Genomic DNA, 18,478 nt, shown 5'->3' with positions numbered 1-18,478 from the left:
GTTTGACGTTCTGCGTTCAAGTCCTGTAGAGATGCAGGTTTCGGTAAGCTTTCAGTACCATATGATGCTATCACATACCACAAAACCAGGGAAACCCTGAGCGGCGTTTTACAAATATACGCTCGCTGCAGCTCGCCCTGCATTGTCATAGTATATATAATAGGCGAGGTAGAATGTCAGGGCAACTTGAACAGGTGACCGAGAAGACGATGGAGGGGTGGGAGTAAAAATGACTTCCTTGTAAATCGCAAGCTTCAAACCTTCATGCACCCTGATACAGCATGTCGACGCGATTGGAATTCGCGTGGCCAGAGCTATGTACTTGCCAAGGGTGTTGACGTCTTTGAAACTTCTGACTGCGGCAGTGTCCGCAGGAAAAACGTGACTAGCGGTCATGTGACCCACTCAGTACGCATGGTGCCCACGAGACGACGAGAACTGGCAAGTCTGAGAGAGGAACTCTCAAAGTGTTATAACATCCGAGTCCCATCATGCCTACAAAACCGCTCTTACCGAAATCTATAGTAGGCGTTTCTAAGGAGCCCGAGCCGAAAACTCGCGGTGCAAACAGGTCCACGAAGGTCGCTGGCAAACTCAAGGTCCTACCAGACCAACCAACATCATCTACCCAAAGCAAAAATTTGCCACGTCCAGATGCTGAGGAAAGTCTAGGCACAACAGGAGATACGGATGACGGGGATGATGAGGACGAGGACGAGTCAATTGAGGACGAAGACGAGGATGTCGAAATACGACTACGTCAAATTTCCCAAATTCCGCAGGGAACGGCACGAAGAGATGCACTGAAGCTGACAAAGAAAAAGGCGAAGTCATTACCTCGTGTAACGGCATATGCGACGGCAAGGTAGTTCTTTGTTGGCTTCTTGCTTGACTATGTAACTGACAGGCTTTGTCTCGATTCAGTTCCTATCGTCTGCATGAACTTTCGAAGTTTTTCAATGCCCGGAGGGCATCCTATCTTGCAGACCCCAAGATTATCGACGATGTTTTGTATACTCCTTACGCATATGAACCCCAAGTCAACCAAGAAACAAATGCGAAATCTCTGCCGGCGAGTGGGGATTTGTTAGGAATCCCTGAACTAAATCCCCTTGTCTCTGAAGCGGAAGACCATGGGCTCACCTCTAATCGCAAGAAGATTAGCAAATTTCACACTGTTCCAACCGAGGCAGAGATTTTCATTTTCGCTTACGGAACAGTCGTCATATGGGGAATGAGTGAAGCCCAAGAGAAACGTTTCTTATCTTCCATGTGAGTACCTTCATTTGTTACAATCAGCATCGACGAACTGTTCGTAGCAAGCGTTTTGAAGTTGAAAGATTGGGTATGTGAGGGCGTTTATATTCACTGCAGAAGTCTAAATCGCTTGCAGCACCAGACGACATTGAAATGGAGGATCTGAATTATTATTATGCAAACTACAGTCGGTACGTTTAGTCACTTGCCGATATTACTGCTTTTACTCATGACACAGGATATACAATGATGTCATCACCTTGCGCAAGGGATCTGGTTACATGTGAGTCGAGCATAAAAGGAGTCTCTATGATACTTAAACACATCAAGGACAAAGCTCTCCCTATCGCACGCACTGTCTCAGTCTGTCAAGATATCCTTGGTACGCTGACTCGATTATTCGGCATAATCTCTTTCTGAGGGCTGCTCAGTTCGAGGAACTTATCTCGAATACCATCGAAGACACGAAAGATATACCCGAAACCTTGTCAGAGACAGGCAAGATCGGGATACCTCATAAAGGTCGGTCAAGAAGATGCCGCATTGTAAACCATCTAACATATACTCTCCAGAAATTATGCGCAAAACCGGGGAGTTGTTCATATTACGGACTAATATTAACTCTGTAGGCTCTGTCTTAGACTCTCCGGTAAGAAAATATCTGTCTAGAGTACATTAAATTCACCCCTGCCCTCGTTCTAGGAAGTATTCTGGGTAAGCCGGGTTGTCCACGTCAAGTGCCGGCATTTTTGACACCTTTTCAGAGTTTTCCCGATCTCCAACCGTTGTATGATGCTGCGCGGAGTTATCTGGAGATCCCTCAGCGAATCAATCTCCTAAATACACGAGTCGAGGCTAGTTTGGTTGATGTGGCGTGCCTTCATTCGCTGATTTCATGGACAGGTTCTTCAAGATATGCTCCAACTTCTCAAGGAGTCTGTATCAAGTAGGCATGCGGAACGACTTGAACAGATTGTCGTTGCTCTTATTGGGATTGAAATCGGTAATTTTATATTTCTTTTTTGTGTTCAACGATGAGCTCATGTTGGTGCGATCTAGTACTTGGCATTATCACCATTCTCGTGGATCTCATGGCTTGATTTCTTGTATTCAATTCATATACCTCGCATGCTTAACTACGGCGCAACCTGTATTTATAGAAGGTAAACTTTCCCCTCGCTGAGTCAATCAGATCGCATTCATCGGCACTGGTAGCATGGGCAATCACATAACTATACTGCTGGCTAGTACGGGCGAGAAAATGTCAAGACCGCCCAAGATCGGGTCGAAACAGAGACATACAACTTTCATGAAATATACAACAATCCTTACTGGAGCCAGCCGTCTCTACTTCTTCAGCGTCTCACGAAAACCTTCTGGCCTCGTTATCAAGGGTTTGAAACAAAAATGGTATATTGCCTGTATAACGTCAAATTGCATACCCGACATGGGAATGTCCGGGTATCAATCTAGACTTCTTGCAATCTTGAAGGCAATAGAATTGGGCTTAGCAAGTCACTCGCCTTCTAGTTGGCTTTCCCAAACTTGGATGATTGGATGATAGCCAACTTCCAAATTCTTCATCGGGCTGGGCTTCGACACGTGCACGTGCCTTCATAAAGAATCTGCCTGATTTCCAAAATCTAGGATGTCGATGACACGCACAGGTACGCAACATCAAGCAACATCTGCCTCCGTCCCACATGCACGCAATCACTGTCAATTGCAAATCGGATGCATTATATGCATGCCCCTGCGAAATTACAGACTCGTCTGAACAGGATTTTTATGTTGTCATGTATGGTGCACTCCTCGCTTGCTGTGCCAAGGCTTGGATACCGTCCTTTGAGAGAAGTGTATTAAGTTCTTCAAGTGCATCAGGATTTGTCTCGAGGGCTGTATTATTCGCAGCATCGCGAATGTCGATGTCTTATACGGCTCGCTGAAGTGTGACGGGGAGCGCAGTACAAGGGCATACGGAGATGGGGATGGGATGAGCAGGTGAGCAGAGTTTGAGCCAGAATGAGACGAGTGCTGCGCTGCGCAGAGGTCTCAGGAGTCTTGGGGGGCCAGAGGCATACACACATGTGGTACAAAGCCAGCATCATGATCGAGCAGGCAGCGCATCCTCATCCTCTTCACAGTGCAAGGCTGGCGGGTTAAATGGACGTATGGACATGGTATGCGGGCCTGGAAGTGATTCATCCTCGCCGACATTCAGAAGTTTCTCGACGTCTCTTTTACCGACTCTCCTGTCGATGATTTTTCACGATACTCCTCGTCTGACTCAGATGTATTCGTGCGGATCCAGCCACGATATATCTGACATCTGATGGTGCTTTGTGAGACATGATACTCAAATGAGACCATACAGCGTCCAGGATCACCTTCTACTTGCTCTCGAAATTCAGTCAGGAAACAAGCGGTCACATTTAGTTGTACAACTAATATACGAGGGATACCTTGAACAACTGAAGAGAGTTATATCGCCGCTTTCAAGACATCATAAAGCTTGTGGCATGAATGCGTGAAAACAGAAATAACGGGTCCAGGTAGGGCTGGTGTGGCAGTAGTAACCCAATTACAGACCCTGCCTTATCAGGCACACCACTTTGGGAAGCTCCAAGCTCCATTGCTGCTCCAAATTCCAATGACCACCTCGCCTTGACATGTTGTCCTGCGCGCTCTATGCTCCAGTTCAATTCTTCAAACATCTGATCGCCTTATGGCCGAATTTTTGCGGCGTCTTGTTTCGGGTGGCAAAGCTAGGTTCAAGGATCCGAATCTTGACCTTGAGCTAGGTGTGATACTGTATCATGTGCTTCATTGATTATCGAGCTCACTGGTGCTTTCATCGTATTCTTCTAGACCTTGCATATGTAACCGATCAAGTCATTGTGATGGGCTATCCTGCTGCTGGCATTGAGGGCTTCTACCGAAACCGTCGCGAAGATGCTCAACGTTTTCTTACTGCTCGGCATGGCAACAACTTTTGGGTATTCAACTTTTGCCCAGTCAGGGAGAACTTTTATGACAAGAGCGTTTTTGGAGGACGAGTGAGTCGCTACCCTTTTCCAGATCATCAGTAAGGAATAGGCATATGATGTTGGTTTGCAATCGCTAATCACCAAATCTAGTACGCCTCCCCTTGCCATTCTCCCCTTGGTTTCGAGAGAGATGCATGCCTGGGTAACAGTTTCAAAGGACCGAGTAGCTGCTTTGCACTGCAAAGGTGCAGCTTGCCCTCCATTTCCTCTGTACATCCACTAACTCTATTCTCATGCAGCTGGGAAGGGAAGGTCGGGCATGATAGTCTGTGCTTATCTTCTTTCGCTCGACACCTTTTCTACTCCTTTTGCGGAAAATAGTTACCTTGAAAAGGACTGGGTAACTGTACGCGTTGATGATTGCATGCAAGCAATCCCCAACGATGGTGTCCTTGAAGAACTAGGGGAAGCAGCTGTCCCTGCATCATCCATTGTGGAAGAAACATTCCCGGAGTCTCGAGACGAAAATCAAAGTATACCCACCAAATCCTCTGCGCCTACGTTACAACAGGTATTAGACTTGCACACCTCACGCCGGATGAAAGCACCATCTATTTCAACGAACGCAAAGTTGAAAGCAGGTGTTAGTATTCCTAGCCAGCGGCGCTGGCTTCTATACTGGTCACGACTTCTTGCTGGCCAGGGTCCACCTGGCATGTGGGGACTGTCAGACATGAAACCGGGCTTGCGCAATGACTCTAACTCATCATCGATTCTCGCGACGAAAGTGCGCATCACCGAAATTTCGCTTCGACTGCGTGAGATATCTGGAATTAAAGCGGGTCTCGTTCGTGCAGCTAGCTTGCTAATGGATCGTGGAAAGGACGGAAATGGTCTTGTTGGTCCTCGCAATAACCGTGTGTGGGCGTCACTAGCACGCTATAACGATGACTTGGTCGACGCTCTAGAGCGTTGGGAGCAAAGTACTCGGGATAGCACCAACTTGGGAAGGCGAAAATCTGAGTCGTCTGAATCGGTCAGCGGTATCTTTGCCAGCGACAAATGGGACAAAGAAAAGATGGTACGGACTTTCGCTCGGATGGGAGATGACGGAAAGCGACCTTCTGAAATGAATAGCGCAGACGAGGTCCGTCAACTATGTGATAAGCTGGTCGCACCACCTAGAGAACTCACAAATGACAGAGCATCAAGGTTTATAGCTATGTTCTCGTTCCGCTGAATGAGGAGCGTTGGGTGGAAATTTCCAAAGCACCCATTCGACAGGAGGAAACTCGCGGCTTAGAGCCTTCAGTCAAATCGGAGATGACTTCTACCGATTCTATATCCCAGTCAGTGACAAACAGCAGGGTCGGTCGCAGCGGAATAGTAGTTGACGCCGACCGAGAGTTGCGTATAAAACTCTACATGGGACAGGTATGTACTTATTGTTTTCTACGTGTCATTCATCACGCCAAGCCTTGGCAGGTATTTATGGCCTGGCTGTGGTTTATCCCAGCTTTTCACATTACTCCCGAGACACGATCCTCGTCGTTCATACTGCCCCGAGATGACCTCGATTTCCCGATTGGCATAGGCAAGGATATCATGGATGTGGAGTTGAAGATGGAATGGTGCCAAGACGAAGTTGATGATACGCAAGTGGAAACCGCCCAGACAGACTCACCTTCGTCAGGGGTGGAGACTGTCGTAGCCAGCCTTGCTGGTGGCGTTGAAGTTAGCCAAGCTCTCGAAAGATAAAGTGATCAATTCGTACCATGGTACTTTACGCATCAGATGGCGGCGGCCGCCTTGCTGTGGATCTGGGGTCCTCCTGGGCAGTCATTTTCGTCGTCACTTCCTCTTCATCAAGTTGACAATTTCCTTCGTCGTATATTATCCTCGCGCCCACGCCATCATACTACGGATGGTTTAATATAGGACAATGTAGGCTAATATTATGCTTTTTGTGTGCTCCTTATGGCGCCACGCTGAAGTGGCCTCGGACTTTGACAGTGAGAAAAGATGAGATCTAGAATTGAATTGTTTCCGGGCTATTTTCAACTACTAGGCATGAGGAGCCTGGGTCATGCATCTCACTCCAGTACCGTGACGGTGAACTGTCAGCATTTGGCCTGGGTCAAATACTGCCCGTTGAAACTGGTCACCCCATGCTACCATTCGCGCTGAAAGTTGTGTGGTTTGCACTGTCGTTCTCTGGTGAGCAGATCTGGACATCAAAAACTCCCCGGATTGACGTCACGGTGGCACAGGTATATTTGCATGCTGGATAGTCCTCACAGTGTTCGCTCGCGCGATTCAGAGCTACTGGGGTCCAATGTTATACTGCGTCTTTGCAACGATGCTCCAGGGAATTTTTTGCCTGGGTGCGTCCGTGTTGTCGTGTGGCTGCCAAACAGCTGAGAGTCGGGAAAGCTTTGCTGACTCCTTGAAGGCATGATATATAATATGAATCCGTATGATATGCCACCGGCTTTTTGCAAAGGTAAGCGTTCATAATGTATGATGTTGTCCTGTTGCCCTGATATGTATATGATGTCTCGAACAGCTCAGACGTTCATTATATACTATTCTGCTTTCTCCGTCACTGGAGTATGTGCCGCCTTCACGATGGCGACGACACGCGCTGTGGTGTGGCCGTCTTCTGTTTTAATGACTGCTTCTTCGTGCGTGGCTTGCATTACCGCAGTAATTTGCTTTTGTGTGCTTATAATGTGCGAGCAGGACGTTGGTATGGCGAAACCAATATCTCTTGCCCATTGTCGTGTTTCCGCTCGGTGCACTTGGTGTTGCCATTCCCGTCCTACTATCCCTTCACGCCATCCAACCCACAGATGACCTCCACTGCGACGCTACTCATCCCATATGGTGCGTCACTTGCATTACCAACGTTATGAATAATGCAGCTCACATAAACAGGGGACGATTTTTAGGTTATGCGGGCATATCCATGATCCTCACGATTCCATGTTTCTTCCTGTCTGCAGCAGCAGCCCACTACGTATTCAAAGTGCACACGGTGCATCGAGAGCTTTTCAAGCTCACAGCTTCACCTTCGCATTATCTGTCAGCAGCTGAAATTAGGGAGGTCAACATCACTGAACCTTCCGAGCCAAAAAATGCGCCTTTGCCGGCTAAATCCGACTCGGATGTGGGGTCCGCGGACTTCAGGAATAGGAACCATTTGATGGACGACCACTTGGCAAGGAGAGATATGATGCCTCGTGTTGATGAGATGGATAATGCCGCGGCTATGTCAAATGAGGTTTATTCCCCGCGGGCTGAAAGTTCTCCCTCTTCCTTATCCACACCGACTCGGACTTCGCCAAAGCGCTGGTCGGAGACATCGCAATGGGACGAATCTCAGATACGCGTCCAGCGAGCGTGCATTGCCGTGCCCGTTGAAGAATGTACGATGACGCTTCCGATATCAAGTGAGTCGTTACCTGGTCTGGTACCCTGGTGTACGTATTTACATACTTTGCCTTCGAGCCCGTCATGGTCACGAACAGCCCAGACAGAGTCTCGCACCTGCGATATGGAGGCTCATTCTTTTCCAAATGTACGTGCATCAAAGAATAGGTCGAGTTTTTGGAGGCACTGACGTGAACCCTCAGGGCGTTCTTTATCACCCAATTTCTGGCCGCGCTTTCGACTATCATCGATGTAGCGAGCCATCGCCAATATCCATCGCCTTTTGGGACGCAACATGTAGCGTTAGTACTGGTGGGATGGGGACCATCGATAGTGTTTGGTCAGTTCCAGCCTACTCCCATGAAAAAAAAACAGCCTGGCTTACTATTTCTTCAGGTCACCTTCCAGCAGTCCGTCGTAGATTGCAGTTCTGGCGACGTCCAGACTCGAGTACGAACTGCGGCTAATAATTGCCAAAAAATGTGTAATATCGTATCGTGCCAGCATGCTAATTAAGCTATATCATGACAGTACGCTTTTCATCGATTTGCACGATCGACGACAGCTTGATATCCGGCCAGCCTTGCATAGATTTGACGCAGTGCAGGTTCAGCTAACTTGTGCATGTTTTTGGGCCTCTAACATGCAACGCACACTTAGTATTACCTTTTTCTCCGTGTGATACTCAGAGTTGACTCCAATGGAGAGCCACCAGTCTGTTGCGTTGTTTGTATATAGTATAGGCTACAGAATTCAGCACGACTCGTTCTCCGTAGGCGTATGATTCGGATCCATGGACATCAAAGTCAAGGAGACTAGGTCAAAACCAATTCTCTCTCAATGCAGTCGGGACTCATCAGGGAAAACCTCCCGCGAAGATTTTGTCAAATTTTGTAAAATTTTCTGACTTTCTGAAAATACATTAAAATATTCCAAGTCCCTCTGCGGATGGGTGAAAATTTACAAAAATCCACACGAATGCAACAAAATGATGATGATGTGATTAAATACTAGAATATCGCAAATCACAAGATATGAAAATGAGGAAATGAGACAAAACTTGTAACACAAAGTCCTTGTGCTATCAGGAATGCCCTAGTCGATACTCATCCCATCGAAATCGATTCGCGCAAACATTTTGCTGCTTTCAACTCAGCGGATGCAAAGTCAACCAACTTCAGATCAAGTAGGGAAGGAAAAATCTGGTAGAACAGTGAGATAGTGCTTGAACAGTTAGAAAAAGACGCACCACAGTAACCACAGCTGAGACCATGGAATTCGGGATCCAATGTTCATAGTAGCAATAATGGCTTCGACTGCTGATAAATTTTTAGAAGTATAGTTACGATCAGAGTATTGCGGTGTATCGTAGCACGTGTTGGAAGATCGGACAGTGGACATGAGTCAAGAGCTCATCCCGATTGGCTCGAGGACTACAAGTAATGCAGTCGAGGTTGGCTCCAACTTCCTGGAAGCATGTCAATAATATTCATAGTCTCTGATCCAAGCACCATACCGGAAGGCTGCAGTAGGATTGCCACCGAACATAGGGCTAGCAGTGAGGCCCAAGACCATGGGATGTTCGTCCTGCTCAGTCGTCACACTAGAGCCGTGGACCGCGGGGAGGCGGGTAGGGAGGAATCAGGAATCAACCACATGACTCACCTGCGCGCCTCAGAATGCAGTGGCCCGGCTCTGGCCTGAGCTGCGGCTCGAGTAGGGAATTTGCGATTCTGACAGTCACTGAGCATGAGCGGGTCGCTGTGAAACCAGGATTCAACTACATGACTCACCTGCACACCTCAGAATGCAGTTTTGAGCTATGTGTATGCTCCAAATTGAGCCTGCAGCTGGGAGAGATCAGGAAGGCTGGTTGGACCGCCAAAAAGAAGAGAAAAAAAAGGATCCTACATAGACACCTGGTTTGAATGACCACGCACAGATGAATGCGACGACAGAATTCAGACGCCCGCTCGGAACGAGACTTAGCTCTGTGGTGGTGATGCCTCTCACCTAGAGTCCCCAACAGTAACCGTAAGTGAGAATGAAAACATAAAGAAAACAACGTGACAGGGTGTGCAAGTGGTTGCCGCGGCTCGTGTAAGTTGCAGAGTGAAAAATGAATATTTGAATGAGTTCGTTGAAATCAACTGTGGGAGCCCTGTGATTAGTAATTAAATTGTCGGTGGTCCGATTTTCAATTTCTCAGTTTACTTGTTGTCGCTGAGGCTAAGGCCCTTTGAGCGAGCTCTATGTAGCCAGCAGAGCCCAAGTGCAGGTTATATTTACGATACCTGAGAAACATCACGCCAGCCTTCTTCCCTCCCATATCTCGATTCCCAAACATTTGGCCTATGTCGAGTGGTTTTCGCCATTCACTGGGACAAGCGAGAGAAATCATGGTATGCGCAAGGTCTCGCAATCATACGAAAATGGGGAACAGCTAGTTAGTATAATACCTGTGAAAGATATTCGGCGCAGCGTACATCTTATACCAAAATTTGGCCGCATTGCGCCTCGGGATTGGACTACCAGCAACGTTTTGGAGCTGTGTAGAGACTTTTTTGTTAACCCATTCACTGATCGTCACACATACGCAACTATTTACTAGCTTTGTTGACAATTTTTGGAAATATTACAAAGTTCAAAGCACATTTCGAGAAATTCTCAAAATTCTCGTGGGAGGTTTTCCCTGATGCGCCTGTTCGTAGCCTAGTCTCATGATGTGACTGAGTCTGAAACAGTAACTTGAAGGGATCGTGCTTCTGTTTCGTGAGTCTGACATACATAGATGCTATGATTGTAGCATAGGGCCACCCCATGCTACGATCACTGCGTCTATATGTGTAGCGCGGTTTCAATCGTGCAGGTGAGGAAATGATGGCAAAGGCGGGATTCAAACAAGGCGGTATAGCTTACTCAGCAATACTGCCTCAAAATAATTTATGTAATCATGCCTGGTGTTTGATCAACTATAAAGGTATAACAAAGTATTGTACATTCCCCTGTCATATTACCATCGCAAACATGACAAGGTGCAAAATGGGCCGTGCGTATCATATGGAAAAAGGGGTCAACATGCTTTCTATGGCACAGCCGGCATTGTGAGCGAGGGAATATATGCAAAGTCAATAGGTGCGGCAGTGTCAAATATAATGAAAGTCTAAAAGTTCTATCCTGAATGGATGTACATCTAGGGTCGGGAAGTATATTACCCAAGGAGACCCTTGCCATCAGAGAGGGCTGCTGAGCTGTATCCGCTGCCACTGATCTCGTTGTATTGTGCAATGCAAAGGCGCTGGCTTGGAGGGATGACCTTATCTTCAAGGCCATGTGGAGCTCCGCCATGAAGAATGCTGACATGCTTCATTGCAAGGAGCTGTAGAATGTAATAGTCAAGATACGATCACGCAACAACTAAAATACAGTACACCTCATGTTATGTGTGGCGTTACTATGATCATAAACACCTCCAAAGAATGCTGTAGTAGCATCTTGGCCGATGTGTTTTGTCAACAAGTGATGGCCTCCTGGGTGATCGTCAAGGAAGTCTGAAACATCATGAATGAAGCCAGCAATGCAGATGACCGGATGACTCTTGGCTTGTTCAAGGTCTACGCGGAATGTATTAGAAAATACACCTGGCATATGCAGAAAGGTATGTACAGCTCTCCCAGGAAATGATGGGTAAATCGCTGTTATCAGAAGGCCATGACAGGGTTTCCTGGATCTCGCAAAGACACTTCAGTTGCATGGTAAGCTGACCTTTGCGGACCTCATTGTCAGGGAAGGACTAATAGATCTGGATGAATCAAGTATCCTAACGTATCTGCAACAGACACACCTTCAAATGGCTTGCGAAGCCAAGCTTCTGGCATGACCAAATGAACCATTTTATAGGGTCATATTGGTACCACTTGATGGCATTATGGTAGTCCATGGGGAATTGGTGGTGGAAGTTGTGGTATCCTTCACCGATTGTGATGAGGGCAGTTACGAAGTGATCACGAGGGCTGTGTTTGTCATCAAATGGTGTTTCACCCAACCAATGAGCGAGTGAATTCATGCAAAATGTGGACTATATGCGCGAGGTCAACGGTGTATGAGAATAAAAGGCAACAACAAACATACATGGTGAAGAAAGCAAAGATGCAGAAGACCGGCGTATACATAGCCACCTTGCCAATCGCCCCAACCAAGGCCAGCCACAACAGTGGGGAAGAGGAAGCCCATGATCACGACAAGGCTCAGGTAGTATTTGTGCTGCCACCTCACGACCTCGTTCTTTGTCAAGTCGCTAACATTAGCAACACCGGGCTTGCGATGGGGCTTGACAATCATCCATCCAATGTGTGACCATAGAAGACCACAGTGTGCATTGTACGGGTCAAGGTCAGTATCGGTGTAATGATGGTAAGCACGGTGTCCTCATGACCACCATTTGATAGAGCCTTCAACTGCACCTGCACCGACGAATGCAAGAACATACTGAAGGGGCTTCGATGCATTGTAAGAACGATGTGACCATAGCCGATGGTAACCAGCAGTGATGCCTGAAAACATGATAAGACAACAGACTTTCAAATGTAAATTGCCAAAGCTTACCGAGACCAGTCATGTAGTAGTATACCACTGACCAAATGGTGGTCTCCCCTCGAAGGCGAGTGTAGTATGCACCAATGAGACCTATAGCAGGCATGCCGGCGAGAATTGCAATGTTTAACCAGTTTAACTTTGTGTACCAGTTGTCCCAAGTGATTGGAGGAAGAGACTTTTGGTGCTTGAGAGTGTATGACACATAGCTATTGGGAGTGTTAGCGTCCGCAGGGACATGCTCGGGATCCTCAATGAACTTCTTTGAGGGCTGTGAGTTAGGGTTGGCATTAAGTTTTGGGGTAATAGGGGGAGTGAGAGTCTCCACCGACGGAGGTGTCGAGCAAACTGGAGGGATGGACAACATGAGAGGTGGTCAAGAAGAAAAAGATGAGTGACAAAAGAGCATTTGAGGTGCTTTCTAGGAACTACATATAGTTAGAGTCGGCTTGTGCCCCTTTTTAGTCGTTATTGTGCTAATGTAGATGTACGCTAAAACAGAAACTAGCTCAGCGGGAGTGTAATCAACACTAGTGACATTAGCTAGAACAGAAAATAGCTAGGTACAAGGTCAGTGCTAGTGTTGGAAGTTAGTAGCTGCTTCGACATGGCAAGTCCGCATCTGACGTGAAAAGATTCGAACAGATCACATGACCCTGAACCTCATGTGCTTTTGAAATGTGGCTGGAGGAAAGTTGAGCTCCAGACACATCGGGGATTCCAATATTTAAGAGTGGTTTGAATGTCGTGCGAAATGTTAAGATATACTTAATATTTGGGTTGTCGTCTAAGTGGATGTAAAATTTTAAATGTTAAAACGATCTTATGTGACAAGAGAAATATAAAGTATCAGCGAACATTTTGATACTGTCTGAACGTCAATGATAATAAGAAACATAAATGTATCTTTAATGCTGGCATAAACTTCAAAATGAAACTTCACATTTAAGACTCTAAAAAATTTCAACTATCACACGTGACTGAACACCTGCTCATGCATGAAGTTTAGACTGTCACTTAGGCGGGCATTAAACTTCAAAGTACCCCCCTGACAATAAAACACAAATAAATTATCAAGTTTTATCTCCAGATAAAACTAATTGCCCAACAATTGCCCACTCATGGCCAAATCATCACCCACTTACAGCATCATTGCCCACTTAAGTTTGAGATGCGAAATATTAGGGGACTAGAGGATATGAGTTACATATATACATGTATGCAAATCTATGTAGTAGAGTGAAACTGAAAATCAATCCTGTTTGACAGTAGTCAGACACCAGTGATTTTGGGAGGTAAATGAATGTACTTACACGAGATAGAGATAATATGACCATGGTATCACTTGAAACTGCCCATCAAGCAAAGTGACTAACAACCCAGGATACCTTGACATTTTCCAAACAACTACTTAAGCTTGATGAGTACATTTTAGTGGGAAAATGAGGATACATAACGAATGGATCGATGGTCTGATCATGACATGGGAGGAGCTTGTGGACAGCAAATACCAGTTCACCTGTGGGCATAGCATAGATGTCCTGAATACTACCAGGAACCAGAGACGATAACCGGTCACCCTGAGGATAAAAAGAAACTTGACTATTCCTGACATGAGTAGAGGCTCTGCTGTAGACAATCCTGTTGAATTTTAGTCGTGCACATAATATTGCTGTGCATTGTTTGATAAGCACGAACAAGTCTTCAGGAACAGCTACAGCTGCAGTAGAGGAAGGAGCCTGTAGAGTGTTGTCCAAAGGATCTTCAGCAAGTTCTTCACCGAGAGTTGCAGCACTCTTGGGAGCATACATGCTGTCAAAGAGAAATTTGCACTCTTGAATAGCCGGTGGACAATCAGGTTGACTAAGCCAACGGTGAAGTTTTGAAGTTTTGATAAATGAGTATAACATTGTAGCTTCCAACTCACCTTGAAAAGTCAGTCCCATGATTACACACTGATGTTCCATAAAGACTCACCAGTCTTATGATTTACTAGGAGACGCTGAAGTATTCCAATCAAATGTTCAAAAGGAAAGCACCACCAAGAGTGGGCCGGGCAAAATAGAAGTAGATAATTGTATATGTGGAAGGCAGCATGATAATTTGGATGCAGAGCGAAGGTAGGGTATATCTTCTTCAAATTTCCAACATAGTGCGCAATGTGAGAGCGATATGCATGTGCTCTCTCTGCAGTCGTTGTTCAAGCACACGCAAGATACACCATGCAAACAAGCTCCATAGTATGGTCGAGAACAACTCTAAGGTGAGTGCCAACTTCATTGGAAGGATGGGAAGTGCCAGCCCCCCACAAGCTCACCAGGGCAATAGGAATGTAGATGGTGATTAAAGAACACCATTCATCCGCTTTCATCATCCTGGCAGATGTGCTTCCGAAATCACTTGGGATTGAAGTAAACCAGGATGGAACAATTATCTGCTGGATGACATCCCGAACACGATAAAGGGCATCTAGAGAACCAAGCTGAAGCTCCTTCTCTGGAGCAGCAAAAGGTTTTCCACAGTGCTGAGAACAAACATAGGAAACTTGCAAAAAGGAACATATCAAGAACTTACCCATTCCATGAGAGCTTTCACATGATCAATTTTGAACAATCTACTAGATTTATGAGGAACACATTGCAAGGCCTCACAGACAAACTTGAGAGGTCCCATATTCTTGTGAAACAGCGAATTCTTTAGATTATCCAGATTTTTGTCATCAGAAGACAACTGGGAAACAAGAAGGGTGCATATAGCAACGACCTGAGTCATTTCCTTCGAAGTCATCCCCAGAGGCATATCGCCTAAGTCACATGAAAAGGCTGGAGGGGATAAAGTCGATGAAGTAGTCGCTGTAGTCAAACCGAGAAGGCTGTGGGAGTGATGCTGGACTAAACCTTCCAATATACAATGCATTGGGTCGACAACAAGCTGATGTGAGGGATCCCAGTATGGCAACCACCACATCTCTGAATAGCGCACACTGTGAGCTTTGAATAGTTTCTCTTGTTTGGAGGTTATTGCAGAATCCCTCCACCGCTCAGCGAACTTCTGGAGTTCATCTTTGTCATGAGGTTTCCAGCTTTTGAAGTCCACTCTACTGTATGTGGTCTTATGGTAGCAGTTGCACATGCTACAATAAAAATGGCTGCTGGTTCCAGCCAAAGAGCAAGATGGCGAGCAGCAGGAAGATCACAAACAGCCAAAACAATAGTGCTGCAAGCACGCCGGCCAGTAGGAAAACAAGTGGTCTTAGAAAAATTGATGCTGTGCTCCCATGAGTCTATCATGTCATCGATAAGTGGCTGGATATAGTGATTAAGATGCTCGAGGGATGATTGTTTCAGACCCGGTGTAGAAACAACAATACTGAGAGGAACAAATGAAGCTCCTAACTGTATCTAAAAAATGTTGTAAGGTCGCGCATTGCCTAGTCTGCGTTACCTGAGGAGACAAGTGCGTTCGACCCTAAAGGGGAAGCGAGTGCAGCAAAGATCTAGAGGTATGCGCTGAAGCGAAGCGCGAGAAAGCGCAGGTGCACGCAAGGCACGAAGGCGCGGGAACGCGCGCGCGTATTAGCGCAAAGCGCGGGAAAGCGCACACGTGCGTGTGGAAATGAGAAGGAGTAAGCTTAAGTGAGGATATGATGTAAGACAAGAGAAGAGAGATGTGAAGTATAGACAAAATGGATTTCTACTATGTTCTGCTAACTAGTAAGTGATTGGTAGGAAAAGTAAGTTGTAAAAATGGAAAATTAGTTGAAAAAGTCAGTAATAGTATGTACTGCTGGCGCTTATATAGCGCGCCTAAGCGCGGTCATGCGGAGCCGAAGCGCTACCGAGTAGGTATGTAAGATATATATGGGTGAGAGTTCATGATAAAAATAAAGATGGAACAATATGCAGATGAGAGAAATAGAAATATATGCACTAGAGAATATGGTGGACAGTGGATGGATGCATCTGGATGGCTGGCGCTATAGGGCGCTCAAGCGCAGGAATGGTGCGTGCATGGCGCGCATTGCGCGGGAAAGCTGCGCCTCGTATAGGGATAGCTGCGGGTAGCGCATGGAGTGACACTACAAGTTCGTGCTATGTACTCCTTGGTGGGAACTGCCATATCACGCCATGAGAGGCATGATTCTCTACACCGGGATGATTCCTGCAAGATACATATTCTCGGGCTTATACCTGATATCTAATGGTAGATTCAAGCATGCCATAGAGATGATTCCAGAGGATTTATTAGCACCGTGCAGATTCATACCCTCCAGATTGAAGAAGTCCACCTGAAGGGTGAAAGCATAGCACCCTTCATCTCCTCTATCAATAAAAAGTGAACCTGGCTCTGGGCCACAAAATTGACGGAGAAACTGTGCCTTGAATGCATGTTTCATCAAAGGAGGATGGGGAGAATTGATTGAGTCCTGCAAATCATTGCAGGCTTGATCCATCGCCCCCTTGATATCTGCACAGGAGAGGAGACCAGCGAGGTAGTCATTAAAATCATGGTAAACAAATGTCTTCTTTGGTCGCACTACTCCATCAGGGCCATGGCAGAGCAGTGACTCGCCACATTTGGCCTCTAGCGTGGGGTGGTGTGTGCAATGTTCAGGATATGTAGGAACAATAGAGCCATCTGCGTAATGGGGGCTGTAAGTGCAGTGACAACTAGAGCAGACTGTTGTAAAGAATTGATTCCTGGTGGGCTATACAAAAGGTATTACCTTAAGACTCTAGAGTGCAAGTGAGATGTTCGTCCCAAAGAGACTGCCTCAAGAATTATCTCTTGATATAAATGCAAGGGATATCTTGTTAAGATCAAAGGTGAGAAAAGAGAATGATACCTCAAGTACATTCAGACTTCTGAAGAATTGTCCGAAGTGTCCGATGGGTTGTCTGAAGTGTCCAGTATAGGTCCGACGTCAAGAAATGAAGGTCCGAGGTTGTGCGAAGCTTCTGGCGAGCTTCCAGTGAAACAGCAAGGTTTCTGGTAGAGAATACAGTGTTTGTTGATGTATAAAACTTTGCGTAGTATGACTAGCAAAAGTTCATTGAAAGACTTAAGGATTTCAGTAGTAAAATGGCAGCAGTGAGGTCAAACAATCATTCCGAATGGACAAAGATCGATTGTGCAAAGTACTAAAATCCAGAAGTGACTACTACTAACTATGACTCGAAGCAAGGGAAGTGAAGTCCAGTCTGAGTATCTAGCGAGCCAGAATATATCCTATGACGTGAAAGTCCAGAATCTGTGTAGGCAAAAACTGTAGCGAGATAAGACATCCAAAATGTAATAAGACTCAAGGCAAGTCGCTACAAAGATATACTTGTAATAATGCACGAGGAGCATATCTATACATATTAGCAAGGGTTTTCGATGTATGTGCCCCTAGATATAATCAATAACAGATAACCAAATGAGAAATGCACCAGTGAAGTCAAATGGACAAGGACAGGACATGGTACAGAGGATCAGAAAAGCTAGAAAAGGCCTTGGAAATGGACGGATGACCTTTGGACGACTCGGACAAGCATGTGGAACTTTCGGAAGATCAGAAGTGTGTCAAGGAATATAAAACATGATTATCACCAGATACGTGCCCAATGCCAACCCGAGTGTTATACCATGTATACAACAGTTTTCTTGGTGAGATGGAATTTTGAGAGCATGATGTCGAAATTCATTGGAATTTGCCTAAGCACATTTTGATGGGAAGAGCTGAGGCTACCATCTGATCTCCGGAATGCGAGGAATAACATGATTGAAATAAGTCCCAAGAGGAAATCACAGGCTCACTTACTGACCCCCATGATGAGTTTACATGCCACAGTGATGAACAAGGCAACCTGTGTGATTTCATCATATTGATCCAGTGGAGATTCATGGTGAATATCTATTAACTATTCAGAACACAATAATGATGAAGATAGTCAACTCTTACTGGCATCAAATTTGACTGCTGCACGCAAGTCCATTTCGGGTGGCTTTTGACTGTTGAATTGGGCTTCTAAGCCATCTATCTCCAACATAACTGCCCTCTTCCATGTGATCACAAGGTCTGCATTTCATTTGATGTTCTCCACAGCTGTGCAAAGTAATGGTAGCTCGCGACCAATATCATTGGAATTACCCGCAAGTAACAACTGAAAGCACCGCTGAACACGGAGCTCTATTTTACCGAGGACCTTCAAGGCCTTCACAGTTTG

The 18,478-nt window shown here is 45.9% G+C and overlaps 1 protein-coding gene across 1 annotated transcript; it reads left to right on the top strand.

The window, feature by feature from the left end:
- Positions 1–9,942: 9,942 nt before the first annotated feature.
- Positions 9,943–10,287, top strand: F5891DRAFT_965748 (uncharacterized protein; the record flags this gene model as incomplete). The annotated part of the gene is made up of 1 exon (XM_041376188.1): positions 9,943–10,287. A coding segment is annotated over one exon (345 nt), but the record flags the coding sequence as incomplete, so codon positions are not given.
- Between the last annotated feature and the right edge of the window lie 8,191 nt (positions 10,288–18,478).

The sequence above is a fragment of the Suillus fuscotomentosus genome, assembly GCF_016647785.1.
Source record: "Suillus fuscotomentosus strain FC203 chromosome Unknown F5891scaffold_167, whole genome shotgun sequence".
Taxonomy (NCBI): domain Eukaryota; kingdom Fungi; phylum Basidiomycota; class Agaricomycetes; order Boletales; family Suillaceae; genus Suillus; species Suillus fuscotomentosus.
The sequence above is the reverse complement of the archived record's forward strand: the minus strand, read 5'-3'. Positions and strand labels throughout refer to the sequence as shown.